The sequence below is a fragment of the Sinocyclocheilus anshuiensis genome, unplaced genomic scaffold (genome assembly GCF_001515605.1).
Source record: "Sinocyclocheilus anshuiensis isolate Anshui unplaced genomic scaffold, SAMN03320099.WGS_v1.1 scaffold946, whole genome shotgun sequence".
NCBI lineage: Eukaryota > Metazoa > Chordata > Actinopteri > Cypriniformes > Cyprinidae > Sinocyclocheilus > Sinocyclocheilus anshuiensis.
Window position 1 is genome coordinate 298,573 of NW_015540927.1, and position 14,333 is coordinate 312,905.

At 38.8% G+C, this 14,333-nt stretch overlaps 1 protein-coding gene across 1 annotated transcript in view; it reads right to left on the reverse strand.

Annotated features, from left to right (window-relative positions):
* Positions 1-11,684, reverse strand: part of LOC107689377 (transmembrane protein 132E-like) — a 104,664-nt gene extending 92,980 nt beyond the window's left edge. The window contains exons 1-2 of the mRNA XM_016487339.1: positions 11,336-11,684; positions 9,436-10,363 (exon numbers count right to left, since the gene is read on the reverse strand). Of these exons, the coding sequence (XP_016342825.1) occupies positions 9,436-10,363; positions 11,336-11,402 (995 nt within the window). The 5' untranslated portion in view covers positions 11,403-11,684. The remainder of the gene's footprint in view (positions 1-9,435; positions 10,364-11,335) is intronic.
* Positions 11,685-14,333: the final 2,649 nt, after the last annotated feature.

A 14,333-nucleotide genomic window follows, 5' to 3' on the forward strand; every position in this document is an offset into this window, starting at 1 on the left:
AAGGTAAATACAGTTTTCCATTCTATGGCACCTTTAATATTTAATAAATAAATAAATAAAACATTCAAATTAAAATGAAAACTGAAAATATAAAAATTAAAAGGTAATTCTAAATATTAATAAATATTATAGTAGTATATAAATAATACTAAATTATCACGTTTTCGAGATGATTGACTGTTTACTGATTGACTTATTGATTGAGAAGTTACTCTGATAGACTAGACAGAGAAATCTTTGCAAAGTCACCTTTAAAGTAGAGGTTAACGTGAGTTGTTGTGTATCCTTGGTGTATTAATTCAAGGATGTTCATCAACAGACTTAGGCCCTGTCCCAAATACTGCCCTAAGTTCTTGTGGTCACGTTTCAGTGACATAATGCTGCACAAACTGTTGGTTAGAAGTCCGTTGTGGCGCTAGCATTGGCATTGGCAAAAGGGTACATCAAGGGCACATAGTGGCCACAATGGGGTGCTTATGAGCACCCTTCCAAAACCTAAAATGTCTAAACCTAAAATGTCAAATGGGACACCCTGTGGTCTTGTGGACTTCAAGGACACAACACAAAACAGCAAGTACACATCAAGTTGCAGCGTTGGGCTGGTGGGGACACTCAAACAAACAGCAATGTTTTGATAATGATTACACTTTTTCTGGGAGATGTCTTTGTTATAGTTTGTTATAGTTGCCTGCATATTAAACTGGAAAACAAGAAAGTTACATTTACACACTTTAACCTTTAAGCACAGTAGTTCATTTGTACACCTCTCACTGTCAGAATGCAGCAGAGATTAATGGAATTCTTCAGTGATACTGAAATAAAGTTACTGGATGTAGAACACTAGATTTGTGTAATATCAATTTCATGACAGATTAACCAATTATTCAACAGGAAGTGTTCTTTAAGAAGGTTCGCACTTCGCAGTCAGAATAACAGCTTGATTGCAGTACATAAACACATGCCAAAATTCACTGCAGTATTGAAGTGTTTCTTTATAGCTATAATGAATCTACTCTCTGGCCAGTTCCTTGGTAAGCTAAAGGCCCCGATATAGAGTACTTCAAACGAAATCAAAGAACGAACTGATGTGACATAATTTCGAACAAAATCATGCCAAAATGAAGTTTGTTTTGTAAGTTTGAAATGGCTTACCAAAGCAAACTCTCCGGAAAAGTTCACTCCAGCTGCAAAACACCTTCGTACTACCACTGGTCTGTGACGATAACGTAATAGGAGGTGTGCGCTGAGGCCCCACTTTCTTTCATGTGGAACTCTTTTCTGGCTCATTTCGTCTGTTGAGTCTGTCCAGATAAGATCTCCGCAGGTGAAAACATGAATACACTGGAAAGCTGCTTTATAGTAGTAAAATGAAGTTGTGCTTCTGATTAAATGAGACACTGATACTGTAAAGCTGCTTGCTTTTAAGCAGTCTATTGAACAAAATGCCATAAATAAATATGACGAGACTTTAATGGAGTGCTACTCTGCAGAGCTCATACTAACATACCCATGTTGCTATGATCAGACGCTTTTCTTATGCTTTCTATAAAAAATGCATGCTGTTTTCTCATTTTTGTTGTGTTTATTTTGTTACAGAGAGGAAAGCGTACATATTCATCTAAACAATGCTTTCAACAGTGGGGGCGGCGTCGGGATGTTCGCTAACAGTATATCGCTGCTCACATAATTCGAATTTCGTTTTACCCCTAAACGAAGAACGAAAAAGAACTTTGCTGTGAGTATATTGGGGCCTTAAAGCTTTCAACACACAAAACTTGTCTTTATTTAGGTCGCTCGTTAAAGAGCCCATTAAATTACTTGTAAAGCACAGTTCATTCCTGTGTTACCATATTTCCTGTTGAAAAAGGAAATTGGAGTGGAAGAAGTATTTTTCCTGGAAAAAAATATTGAATTGTAAACGTGTATAATCTAAGAGCTAATTTTACATACATACATACATGCATATACATATATACAGTATATATATATATATATATATATATATATATATAATAGCAATGTAGATGACATCAAAGCTAACACACATGGACTAAACATTACAAAACTCCCATTTTAATATAATCTCAAACCAGCCTAAAAAGCTGGCTTTTTAATTTTTTTTTTTTTTTTAGGTTTGTGGCAAGCTATTCTTCCTGACTAACCAGCTAAAAAGATGGGGTCATTAAACTCTATTCTTTGTAAAACAGCACAGTTAGCATTAGCCCTTTACAACTGCATTATTACTTGTTTCCTTAACCTCTGATTGTACATGTCCATGGTCCACAAGACCATAGGGTGTCCAATTTGTCATTTTATGATTTAGAAGGGTCCCCAAGAGTGGACCTATTTGTGGCTTCGATATACAACAGTGAAGTTGCTGCTGGTCACATGCACAGTATATTACAGTGTAAAGTACACTATTAATAGTGTACTTTAACCAGCTAATTTTCATGTCTGTGGTTGCATATCTGAAACTGTATCAGGGAAAATGGAAACTGTATCTGTGATCTGACTGTGATGTATTTGCATGAGGTCAATTTAAAAACCTGTTTCTGCATATCACAACAGTAAAACATATGTTGGTTAGTGTCGTGAGAAGCGTTTAGCTTCTGTCTTGGTCAGACTTAGCCAAGTGGGGAAGAAAATGTCGTAAATGTAGCGCAATAAGATTTCAATTGACTTTGACAGAAGGGTGCTGCATGACCAATTTGCAGTAATGATATAATCCTTGGCGGCAAAGATGGCCGTGTTTTATGAGCAAAAGAACTTGGCAAGTAACCCATACTGTTTTGCCAATACTGCTATTGCAAACATAAAAATTAAGTGGCATCCTCAGGTGACAGCAGTTCTATTGCTTTACACAAGTTTTATTTGAGCAAAGCTCTCAATCAATTTCACCAAAGACCACATTAGATTACCAAACATCAAGGTCTTGAAAATTGTTGCTTAAGTTAACAATCCCTTAAGCTCACTGAGTAATTTAATGTGTGATACACTGTAAATCAAAAGGCTTTGGTATGATCTAAAGGATAGTTAAGCAAACATGCACCTGACCTTGTGTGCCGAATCGGTGTAAGTTTGGCGGTTTGCGAGAGGTGCGACACTCGGCCTTTACTCAAGTATTTGAGTATGAGAGGATGATGACTGCATTTGAAATCTGTCTGTTTTAGCACTTCGGTTTATCTTCTGAAGGATAAGAGGCACAGGAGAGAACAAGAGACCTTTCTCCTTTGGGTATAATAAATGTCATGTTGCATTTCCTAAATGTTACAGCCAGCGTTTAAAAAGTTCAATATCTTTAGTTCTAACAAAATCATCAAAAACAGTCTACAGGCAAAAAGACCTCTTCTGTTTATACTGTTTATGTCTCGTTGTAGTAATTGATGTTCTGTCAAAACTCTTCAACAGGGTCTCCAAACTGGAGGGCCACTGTCCTGCAGAGTTTAGTTCCAACATGCCTCAGCACACCTGCCTGGACATTTATAATATGTCTAGCAATGCCCCGTTCCAGACGAGTTTGGAAGTGGGAACATTTGAGTTGAAATGTCCCACTTCAAACTTCAGTGAGTTCCAGTCAATCACACGACACGTTAACATATTGACCTCATGATGTCGCCATGACACGAGAACATTTCGTGTTTTTGTGTCAATTATGGCAAAAACAGAAAAAAATATATAAATGCTGTCGTTCGTTTTAAAAACAGTTGATGAAAATCAAAAATTAAGGTATCATTTTATAAACCTAATGTGTAATGTTCTTAAGTTTGACAAGGTAGCTGCACACTATGCTCGTTGGATGCAGTGACGTCAAATGATGCGTCTCGCTGAGGTCGGGGTTGATCGATCTGCCCCGAGTTCACAGGTCGGATGTCCGACTTCAAACGGCATTCTAGACCTTATTTCCAAGTAGGAGGTAGAAAACATCTGAATTTCAAGTTGTCTGGAACGCAGCATAAGACCTTGATCAGCTGATTCAGGTGTGATTGATTGCGGTTGGAGCTGAACTCTGCAGAACAGTGGCCCTCCAGGAGCAGGATTGGACACCACTGCTTTACAACCTCATTATCTCATTGTGAACACAGCACTGTACTGGATTATGGAAATAAACTAAATGTACAGCTGGGACTTGCTTCTATCTGTCATTTGTTGATTGGATTTTAAAATGTGGATGTGTTGCATATGTGGATGGGCTGGGTTTAAATGGACTAAATTATTATATTTTAATTTATTATATTATATTTTTTGATCAAACATTTCACAGTCAAAAAATGTAAAATTATCTGGTCAAGTTTAATGCTACCACTCAAGATTGATTCATTCATTTGAAAAACCCTCACTGTTTTTAAGCCAAATAAATATCGCCCTGATTCATTTCATTATATGAAATGTATATATTTTAAGTAGAATAAATAATTACTTAGAATTATTATTAAATACACTATACTGCTTGTTTAAATAGCTTCAATATAGTGGTTAACAGCTTGTAAATGTAGCCAACCACTTGCCTGTTGCTTAACTACTTTCAATCACGTGAAGCAAAGTCACTTCCTCAATGCTAAATATCTGTTGCTAAATGTTTCCTCATAAGGCATAAATAACAACAAGCTTGAGGTGAACGCTTGCACAGGTGGTGCATTTAATTAAACTATATTATGGCAGATGTAAAAAACAAAGTGATGGCTATAAAGATATGAGAACATGGGGGCAGTCAGCCAATGTCAGCAGGGCGTGGAATGGGGCATTGTGGGCACATTCCTTCATTGATGAGAGCGAGTGTGACGCGGCCAGATGTGTCTGACCAGCAGAGCATAGCAGCGTTGAGGTGACACCTCGTTGAGTCACCCAGTCAGACGTGGGGACAGCGATGATACATCCTATAAGAAACGTGGGGAGAATAGGGCTCACTGAACACAATGAGCTATAGAGCACAGCGCGACGATACACTACCTTCAGGCAATGTAGTTTTTTGAGAGGATTAAACCTCTCTCGGAGTAATTGGAATATATGTGCTTTCATAACCTTCACCCTCTGCTACAAACATCATGATAACTCATGGGTTGTTTTGTGTCTTGCAGCCATTCTGTTGTCTCTAATGGCATGCTTGTGTACCTTTAAAAGTTACTGTTCTCTCATATACTACCATTTATCTTGTCATAGATGAATGTGAGCTGTAGCTGAAACATGCGGTCAGTGCCCTCTCATTAGGATAATGTTAACATCTCTATAATTTCTGGCATATTCAGACAATGGATGCTAGTTCTTGAAAATAATTTATGAAATCTCTAAGAGGTAAGATAACAATGACAAAGACATGCAGAAAACATTGGTTCATCCTCAGCATACTGCCATGATCAAAAGACTATGATAACAGAATTCATTAACCCAATAAATGTATCATTTTTGATATGCACATTTCTAAGGCCTCTAAATCATCAACGTGATCAAACTTTGCTGCAAAACCTGTTGTACACAATCCACTGCACAGTGTCTGAGTGATAGTTTATACTTTTTTAGCAAGTAAAAGGTCTTTTAGTATATGTATGTTTTATGTTTAGAATGCATTTCAAGATGAACACTTACTAGACTGAAGCAACTTAGGTTTACTTGATTATACATCAAAAATATTCGTAAAATGTGAGTTTCAAAAATTATACATCAGGCTTTTGAGGGAAATTTGTTTCTACATCTCTCAATCATCATTGAATGGGGTGTTACCAACTTTTTTCTTTTACATTTTGTCTAAAGGTTCAGTAACCTGTTCCATTTCAAAAATACAGATTTTTCTGACTATCTTTCAGATGTCAGGCCTTACAGGGTTGTATATGTATGCAAAGGATGAGCTAGGCAATCACTTTGAACCATTTAGATGGCATGAAGAGTTGATAAAGGTTAGGCATGTTATTTTTCCATTATTACTTAACTGTTTGCTAATTAAATCCTTATGTGATTTGTGGATGCAATTTGTTTTCATGGGTTGACAAAAAGGTCCAAAACAAATGCGATCAGAACTCGATTTAGCCTATACACTTTCTGAATAAAAAGTGCAATCTCACCGCCACAATGCTTTGGCTTTGTTAAAGTGTTCAAAATGTTGCTATGCAGTATCTACGCTATTTTGGGTTGTTGCTATGGTGCTGCTTGGTGGTTACTAAGGAGTTGAGGGTAGTTGCTTACTGGCTCAAATACATGGAGTCCATCTTCACGTCTCTAATGGTGCTTTTCCACTGCATGGTACGGCTGGGTACGGTTCACTTTTGGGGATTTTCCACTGGGTACTTTTTTTAGTACCACCTCGGTTGGGGTTCCAAGTGAAGCGTACCGTTACCAAAACGTGACGTGTAAACTCTGCTGATCACGGATTGGCCGGAGAGAATCGTCACTACCTGCGTCACTAAACTTGCGACACAAACACAAAAGAACCGCTAGATTTAAATCAGCACAGCCAGAGATGGATCGAACGCAACTGTTTTGAACGAGCGCACCTTTTTTTAACAACCAAAAAGTTTTGTTGTCTGTTGTGGAAGAACAGACGTTCCTCTCGTTGATAGCAGAGGAGCGGATCCAGCGAGAGCTTTATGGGGCGACGCGGAATGAAAAAGTTTTTTTAGGAGTCGTGGTAGTAGAGGCGGCGCAACTATAACGACATGTGAATAATCCCGCCCACTCTAAAGCGGTACTGACCTGCAGTGAAAACGCAAAGCGAGCCGAGCCGAACCGTGCCGTGCCGTACTGAGCCGTGCCGAGCTGAGTCGTACCACGCAGTGGAAAAGCGCCACAAGATATTCTGGTTCCTAAATATGGCCTCCCTTCAATGTATGTTTAAGCAATTGTTTTGACAGTTTTATCATCTGCAGGCTGAAGAGATAAATAATAGCAACAGCTTTTAGAACATGATTCATGTCTGTAGTTTCACACGAACATTAATAAACACTAACTAACTATATACTGATAACTATTATGGCCAAGAAAAAAAATCCAATGTGAAATGCCAACTATTCTGTCTTCGTACAATTCAACAACTCTGTTTTCAGCTTCAAAACATTATATTTAGAACTGTTTTGTGACCTCCTGGCTAGGCAAATGATTGAATGTTGCCACTGGCTTTTGCCTCACAACATCTGTTTGTCTGAATTGCTGGAAACCGATTGTACACATACTAAAGTATTCAATTTAATTTAAAAGACATTTAAATGCTAATAAGATACTCACAACAATCTTGTATTGCCTCAACAGCTCTGAAGTAGCCCCCTGGCAGACCCAAATATTATGATTTTTTTCTCTCAGTTGCTAGATGTACAACACACTGTTTTTCATGATCATTCTACAACAGTAAGCCAGTCATTTTTACTGTGTGATGACTCACATCACTGTAGATCTAAAATTGAATATTTCTCCATGATTGATGCCTTTAAGATGCAATCTCTATAAATAACAGATGAAAACAGTTGAATGTCTTAAACTGTAAGAACAATGAAAGGAACCTGATGGTGGGAAGGAATGTGAAGTGGGTGGTGACTTCAGCTGAGCTTAATTCATATTTAAAGACTTCCTTTATTACATCTTTAATAGCCTTTTTTGTTGGTATCACTCAACGTTTGGCTCCCAGCACAGTTTAATTCACCTCCCATTGAGTTGACTGGCTCAGAGCTCTCAACTTCAGACTTTCATCTCCTTTCTTTCTGCCTGAGCTTTTATTGTTCTTCAGCTTTTCCTTGGAGAATTAATGCCATCATACTGGACCACAAAAACTCCAATACGAGTGCATAAAAGTATGAGGTCAGAGAGATTTACTGTTTGGAATTTAATATCATAGCAAACTGAAAAACTACTGCAGATGAACGTTTATTGAAGATATTAGATTGGCAAAAAGGTATTAAATCATTGCCTCATGACATGGAATAGAAATTAGGTAACTGCTTCTTTACAATATCAATCAGGTTGATGGCCCTTTTTGCCAAAATGCTCCAGGATGAAGATAACTCTCCTAGATTTCACTTCCAAACTAAGGATAATTTTCTACATATGCCATAACATTAAGAGGATTAGGTTCAGAAAATGGATCATGATGCTTGTAGTGACAAGCAACAATGTATTCTGTCACTATCTGGACACATCACTTTGATATGTCCACATCTGCTCTATAATTTGAACAGGCTTTTCTTTTAAAGGCTATATGGCATATTATACTGATTTATATGTCCTGAAAATTAGTTTTTAAAGGTGCACTCAATACTTTTTTTTCTCATTAAAATGTTTTACTAAAAGAAATGAACAGCACTTTGGAAAAATCTGTTTAAATCATGTACACTCATATAATCAGTAGCCTAATAAGAGCTATTATATTTTTCCACATTTGTCTCATTGAGACACTCTTGTTAAGAACATATGACCAGACGAATATTACTTACTTTATTTCAACAAGCTTCCTGTTATTGAGATTTTTTGCTCCTTGAATAAATGAATCATGTCTGACCGTGAATAGGGCATAGTGTGATGCTGCATCCACACCACTAGGTGTCAGTATACCAAGACAGCTTCCATAAAAAAATGACAATGCAGTGCATTTTTTTTTCATTCTTGTTCTCCAGTATAGTGGCAATCCAGAAAGCCTAACAATGATACAGTCCAAATAAAAATATGCTGCACACACTGCAACGTCTTCTGACCCATAATGACTGTCAGACAAAAAAATCAGTCTACCCCATAGATACAAAGACTAAAGTTCAGACTATGTCAGATAAAACTTAATGAACTATACTTGCTAAGGCTACACCACAGCTCTGCCTGCTCCTGTTGGGGTTAATGAGTTTTCGAAGCATAATTAATTCATGGTGAATTTCTAAATTGAAGTATGTGAGTTCTGTGAGAGACTCTGTTTATGAAGTGTTCCTTCGACATGCCTCAGAGAGCAGCTAATATCCTACCTCCCCTCCTATTTCTCACATCTGAGGAAAAAAAGGCTAATTTTCCTCTGCCTTCAAGGATTTAAATAATAATTGTATTACACAAGAACCGTAACCCTCCTATTCTGTTGACGATGAGAAATAAAATAAAACACACAGGCCAGATGAGAAATATGCCTCATATCCCTTTGGCTCTAATTCGACAAGAACTGGGTCAAGCTCACGAGAAATTTAATTTGAACATATGTCAATTAATACCCATTATGTCTTTACTTTGAAAAGCAGAATCCTTCTCACAATCTCCTAAAGCCTGGCACTACAATAGAGATTTAGTTAGATCCTCTGTGATTTGTGTCTCGTCTCTTGGAAATCAGTTTTTACCTTGTAAGGAATCTCAGTCAATGAGATTTTTTTTAAAGCTCTGGAGCATGCAGAAATTGAGACAATGAATGACACAGGAATAAAGCCTGACTTGGTGCTTTATTCCAAGTCATATGCCCCCCGTGCATAAATAAATAAGAATAGGCCTTACTTGAGTGTAAACTGCTCCACAGTAGAATTTGGGACCAGAAGCAGGTAGATGTTGAGGGTCTCTCCTGGCTTTAATGGCCTCTCTGGTAGCCTCAGAAAGAGGTTCTTGTCAAGCTGTTTGTCTACCACTAGTTGTTCCTGACTGGGCTGGTACAAACTGATGCTCCCAATACGGAGAAGGGGTTGCTGGGATGAGCTCTCCCCTCTGGATGCCCCTCCTTGGCGTGGGTAGCTCTCCCCACATTCATCATTGCTGTCTGGATCATGGAGAGTATAGTAAAGCTCTACTTGAATGGTCTCCCCACTTAACTCAAGTCCATCTGTCCCTGAGAACTTTCTGCGACCCAGTGGTGCTACATTAACATTAAACCATGTGGAAGGGAGATCCAGTTGGGCCAAGCACTGCGCCAGATTCCCTTGAAGCCTGCAGGAAGTTTTGATCTCCCAAACATCTCTAAAAGCATGCAGCCTCACACATGGAAGCTTGTTCTGAATCTTGAAGTCATCCCAGTCCCGTCCTGCGATATAGAACAGCACCTGAACCAATGGGTTACTAGCAAAAACTCTAGACTGTACAATAAAGGCCCGGACCTTCCAGTTGACTGTCACCCGTCCAGGAATGTCCAAAGGACTTGACGGTTGCAGTAGGTCCTTGGACAATGTCTGGTCTTGGGTGAAAGGTCCAAGTGAGATGTTGATTGCAGGCAGCTCTTTGGTCTGAAAGACCACAAAACTTTCTGAACGCTGAAGAGGGTGTCCACGTTGGCTGCCATATGGTGGAACTCGGGCCTCTTGGAGAAAGAAGGCCAACTGTGTGTTGGAGAGCTTAAAGTTGGCAGGGAGGTAAACTTCTGGTGGGTTGGAGGTGGTACTAGTAACCGGGACACTGAAGAGGGCATCTGAACTGGTAGGGGAAACTTTACCAGCAACTGCAAAGACAAAGAAACAAGAAAAAAATATGGTTAAATATGCACTACCAATACACGGTGGTAGCCAAGGACTGGAACAGATAGCACATAGGTTTAAACTCAGTAGAGCAGATCCAGGAATTCAGGAACTCTAGAGTTCATGGAACCCTGCTCCTCCTCAACACTAAACCCTTAAGTGAGCACCTAAGCGGGAACCTCGCACAACTTTACAGGGAAAGACCCTTGAGTTACAGCGCTGCAAGTGGCTCTTGATGGAAAACAACTACAAAATTACAGGCAACAATGTGCTGGCTTTATTACAGCTTATTTTTGCATAAAAAAGAACTCAAAATCTTTTCTGTATCTGCTGGTGGCAGGGAAATATTCTCCAATTTGCAAGAAAGTGAATGCTTGTTCTCCCTTTCATGCCTCAGGAGATCAGTTGGCTCTGTCAATAGACACTGATTAATGGCATGCAAAATTGAGAGGTTTTCAACCGAACTGTTTCAGATTAGATGAATTTGTATAAATTCAAATAATGAGCAATAAATTCATATAGTGAATACACTGGCTTCAATGAGAGGACAAAGCTGGTCATCTAAACAGAAATTCTCACTACTTAGAGTGAGGTGAGATATCGACTAGCATGCTATTGTACACAGAAGACATCATTGATCTCTTGGGCTCTTAAGATTAACTACTTAAGACTAGATGCCCAATCGATTGTTGAGAAACTTCCACACGCCGATCATAATCTCCCTGTACTGGAGAGAAATGGAGACACTTGGAAAGTAACTGTAATATTTAAAGCAAAGTTGACTAAAATTAAAATAGTTGTATAAATCTTTCAAAGCTATAAAAACCCACTAGTATGGTAGAGTTACAGTATGAAAAGGGACTGCCTTTTGTTTTTTTGAGGGCACAATCTATTCATATGCACTCTATTCAACTATAGAATTTGCCCTCAAAAATTTGTGGAACAATAAAACATACTTATCATAATGAAAAGTCGAAGTGAACAGAGAATCCATGGCAAATCCTGAACAACAAAAAGTCCCATATTCCACAAATTCTTTGCATTTAAACGGGGTACTTCACAACTTGAATCACTTCACAGGTAGACAAAAAGAATATCCGTGCAGCTGAAGCCAAACTGTTGAAAAATTTGATAGCTGCAGATCAGGTTCAGTTCAAGCTTTGAAAACCTGCTCAAAGCCTCCAAACTTGAAAGCACATGATTAGTATCCCCTCAGTAGTAATCCAACTGTATCCAGAACCTGCCCAAAGATCTGAGAGAGACGGATCACTTGTGGCTGTTGGGAGGCTCCGAAAGCACCTCCTGCCCTGCAGCATGATCAGAGTGATTCCACACTAACATTCGCTCACTCCATCTATTCTCTGCAGTTTCCTGTATGAGTGTGACTCCTCCCAGCAGATCCCGTTCTCCTCTTACAGCCTGAGACAAAGACAAGTCACCGCCCTGTCTCACCACACCTCACCTAACCCCAAACTGTAATAAACTCTTTAGCTCTCATTCACAGCCAGTGCAAAAGCACTCCTCCCAGGACACCACCGTGGCAGACTACAAACTACCCTATTACATTCATCTTCTCCCACCGGACGTGTTGAGGCAGACTCTGAATGTGTCTGCGTGAGGGAGAGTGTATTTGTTAGGGGGCTGGGTTTGGGGGAGGGATGCATAGCTTGAGCGCCTTCAGGCAAAGAGCGGGGGATTAGTAGGAAGATCACTGACGAATTAGCTCTCCTCCTTTCCTCATCCAACGGCCTCTGGAAGATAAATCTGAATGGAGATGGGGGATGGGGGTTGAAGGTGGTGGGTCGTCTACCCTTCCAATTGCCCAAGGAGTCCTCAAGAGCTCAGAGAAGGAAATATACTATCAAATGTGGGACGATGCTCTGTGAGAAGATACACTACTTCTACAACAAATGAAAAGTCCACACAAAGAGCAGCAAAATATCATTCACAAAATTTCTGACCAGTACATTCCTCAGCAATAATGTGACATATTGAGTGCCACTTTCTGTGAAGCAAATGACATCTTTGAGACTCTTCTTTCAAGACAGGTTCCCTCCACTCCATTACATTTCTGACATTTATCATCGAGCTCATTCAGCAGAAAGGTTCAGATTATAAAAGCCCATAGATTGGGTTTCACTCACGCTCAGAGGTTTGAACACCTTTTGGTGTGGCTGTGGCCTGTGGAAACAGATATGAATACCTCTTAAAGGGATGAGCTAATGCCTCTGAAAGCCAATCTATTACAAACACATTAAGCACCAAAGAGCTCCTCTCAACTACTTTTCCAGATACAGGCAGTCTAATGTATATATTTCAATAGCATTATCGGATTATGTGCTTGCAGTGCCTCCAGGGATAAACACTAGAGAGGTCACAGATTCAAATACATCATGCCCATCACTGCATAGGCTCTGCACTGTGTCAAAAAGAAGGCACATATGGGACTACAACATGACACCAAAAGTCCACCCCGATCCCTCCTCCCAGCCCCACTAATAGACCTCTTGGTGTAGTGGAGTAGCGGCTGAACTCAGTAACAGGATACACATCTGTTGGTCAATGACTGTGGCTCGAAACAATCCTGGGGGCTTTCTGCAGCTTTTTAGCCTCAGCCTTATGAGAGATAATGGAATCGTCATGTGTAATACGACTTTGAAATGTTGAAGTTTCACTGTTTAATTTAACTCGCCGTTACTGTCATTTTTCTCTGTAATCCCACACTTTTTTTTTTTGCCACATGGGCAATGTAAGATGCTGGATGGAAAATAAGAAATTCTCCACAAGCATTCACATTTCCTTTGAAATAATCTGTCTAGTGGGGCAATTGCTCTAGGAAATAATCCATGAGGCTTTTTCTTAGAAAAAAAAATGTGACAACAATAAGCATTATAAAAGAAGTCCCCCACCCACATACACCATGCACACAGACACACACATTATGAAAGTGTGCGCATCTTACAATTGCAATCTTGATGCTGTCATTTGTTTTGGAGTCTGTTAAAGTTTGAAAATGCTTAAATGGCATTGTGTATTATTTCCCGGTTTGAATTACTGAACAAATTGAACAGGGTAGTGTGTTAATTAACGAGCTGTACCTCAGAAACATCTCTATAAAGAGACACAAGAAGTGCTAGTGGAATTGTTCCATTTGAATTATTGCATTCAAGTGTACCCAAAGGAAATGCGCAAAGAAGAAACTGAATGAAGAAGAGGCAGAGAGAATACAAGATGTGACATGTGATCAAAGATTGGGATGATGCAATTTGAAAGGTAAATCACCATACGACAGACAAGGAGAATGCAACATTCAATTTGCAAAAACAGAAATTTGCATAATTACGTGATTGAGAAAGTCACACCTGTTAAACTGAAGTAAGATTTCATTTCATAAATAGAAGTAACATAAGTAGAGGTAAAATAGATAATCTAGAGCTGCATGATTTCGTAAAAAAACAACAACTGTTGATTATTTACTTTGATACTGTAATCAATTAATATTCATGAATAAAATTTACAATGATATACTTCTTTTGTTTGGGGCAACTGTGTACCGACTGAGTACCATATTCTAAAAAAGCTGAGAACTGTGTTCTCGGAAAATATATTTCATGCATCAGTAAAAACCAAGACATTGAATAACTTCACGTTCTTAGCAGTATAACAAACAAAACTGTTCATAATATTTTGTATAAACTGTTTACAGAATGCTATGCAGCATCATGTTATAATCACTGAAGCTGCCACTGCAAAATGAAGTGAAATATAAAACGTATTTCTGTATCTATATCTGTGAATCAGATTGCTGAAATCTCATTAGGTGTTTATTGTTATTGACAGGTCTAAAGAGTAACTTAAACGCCTCTTATTTGCATTCACGCACACAACAGTCACCTCTGCAGTTACAAAACTCAACCGAAGCAAAAAAACATATTGTAAATTGAATATTTTAAT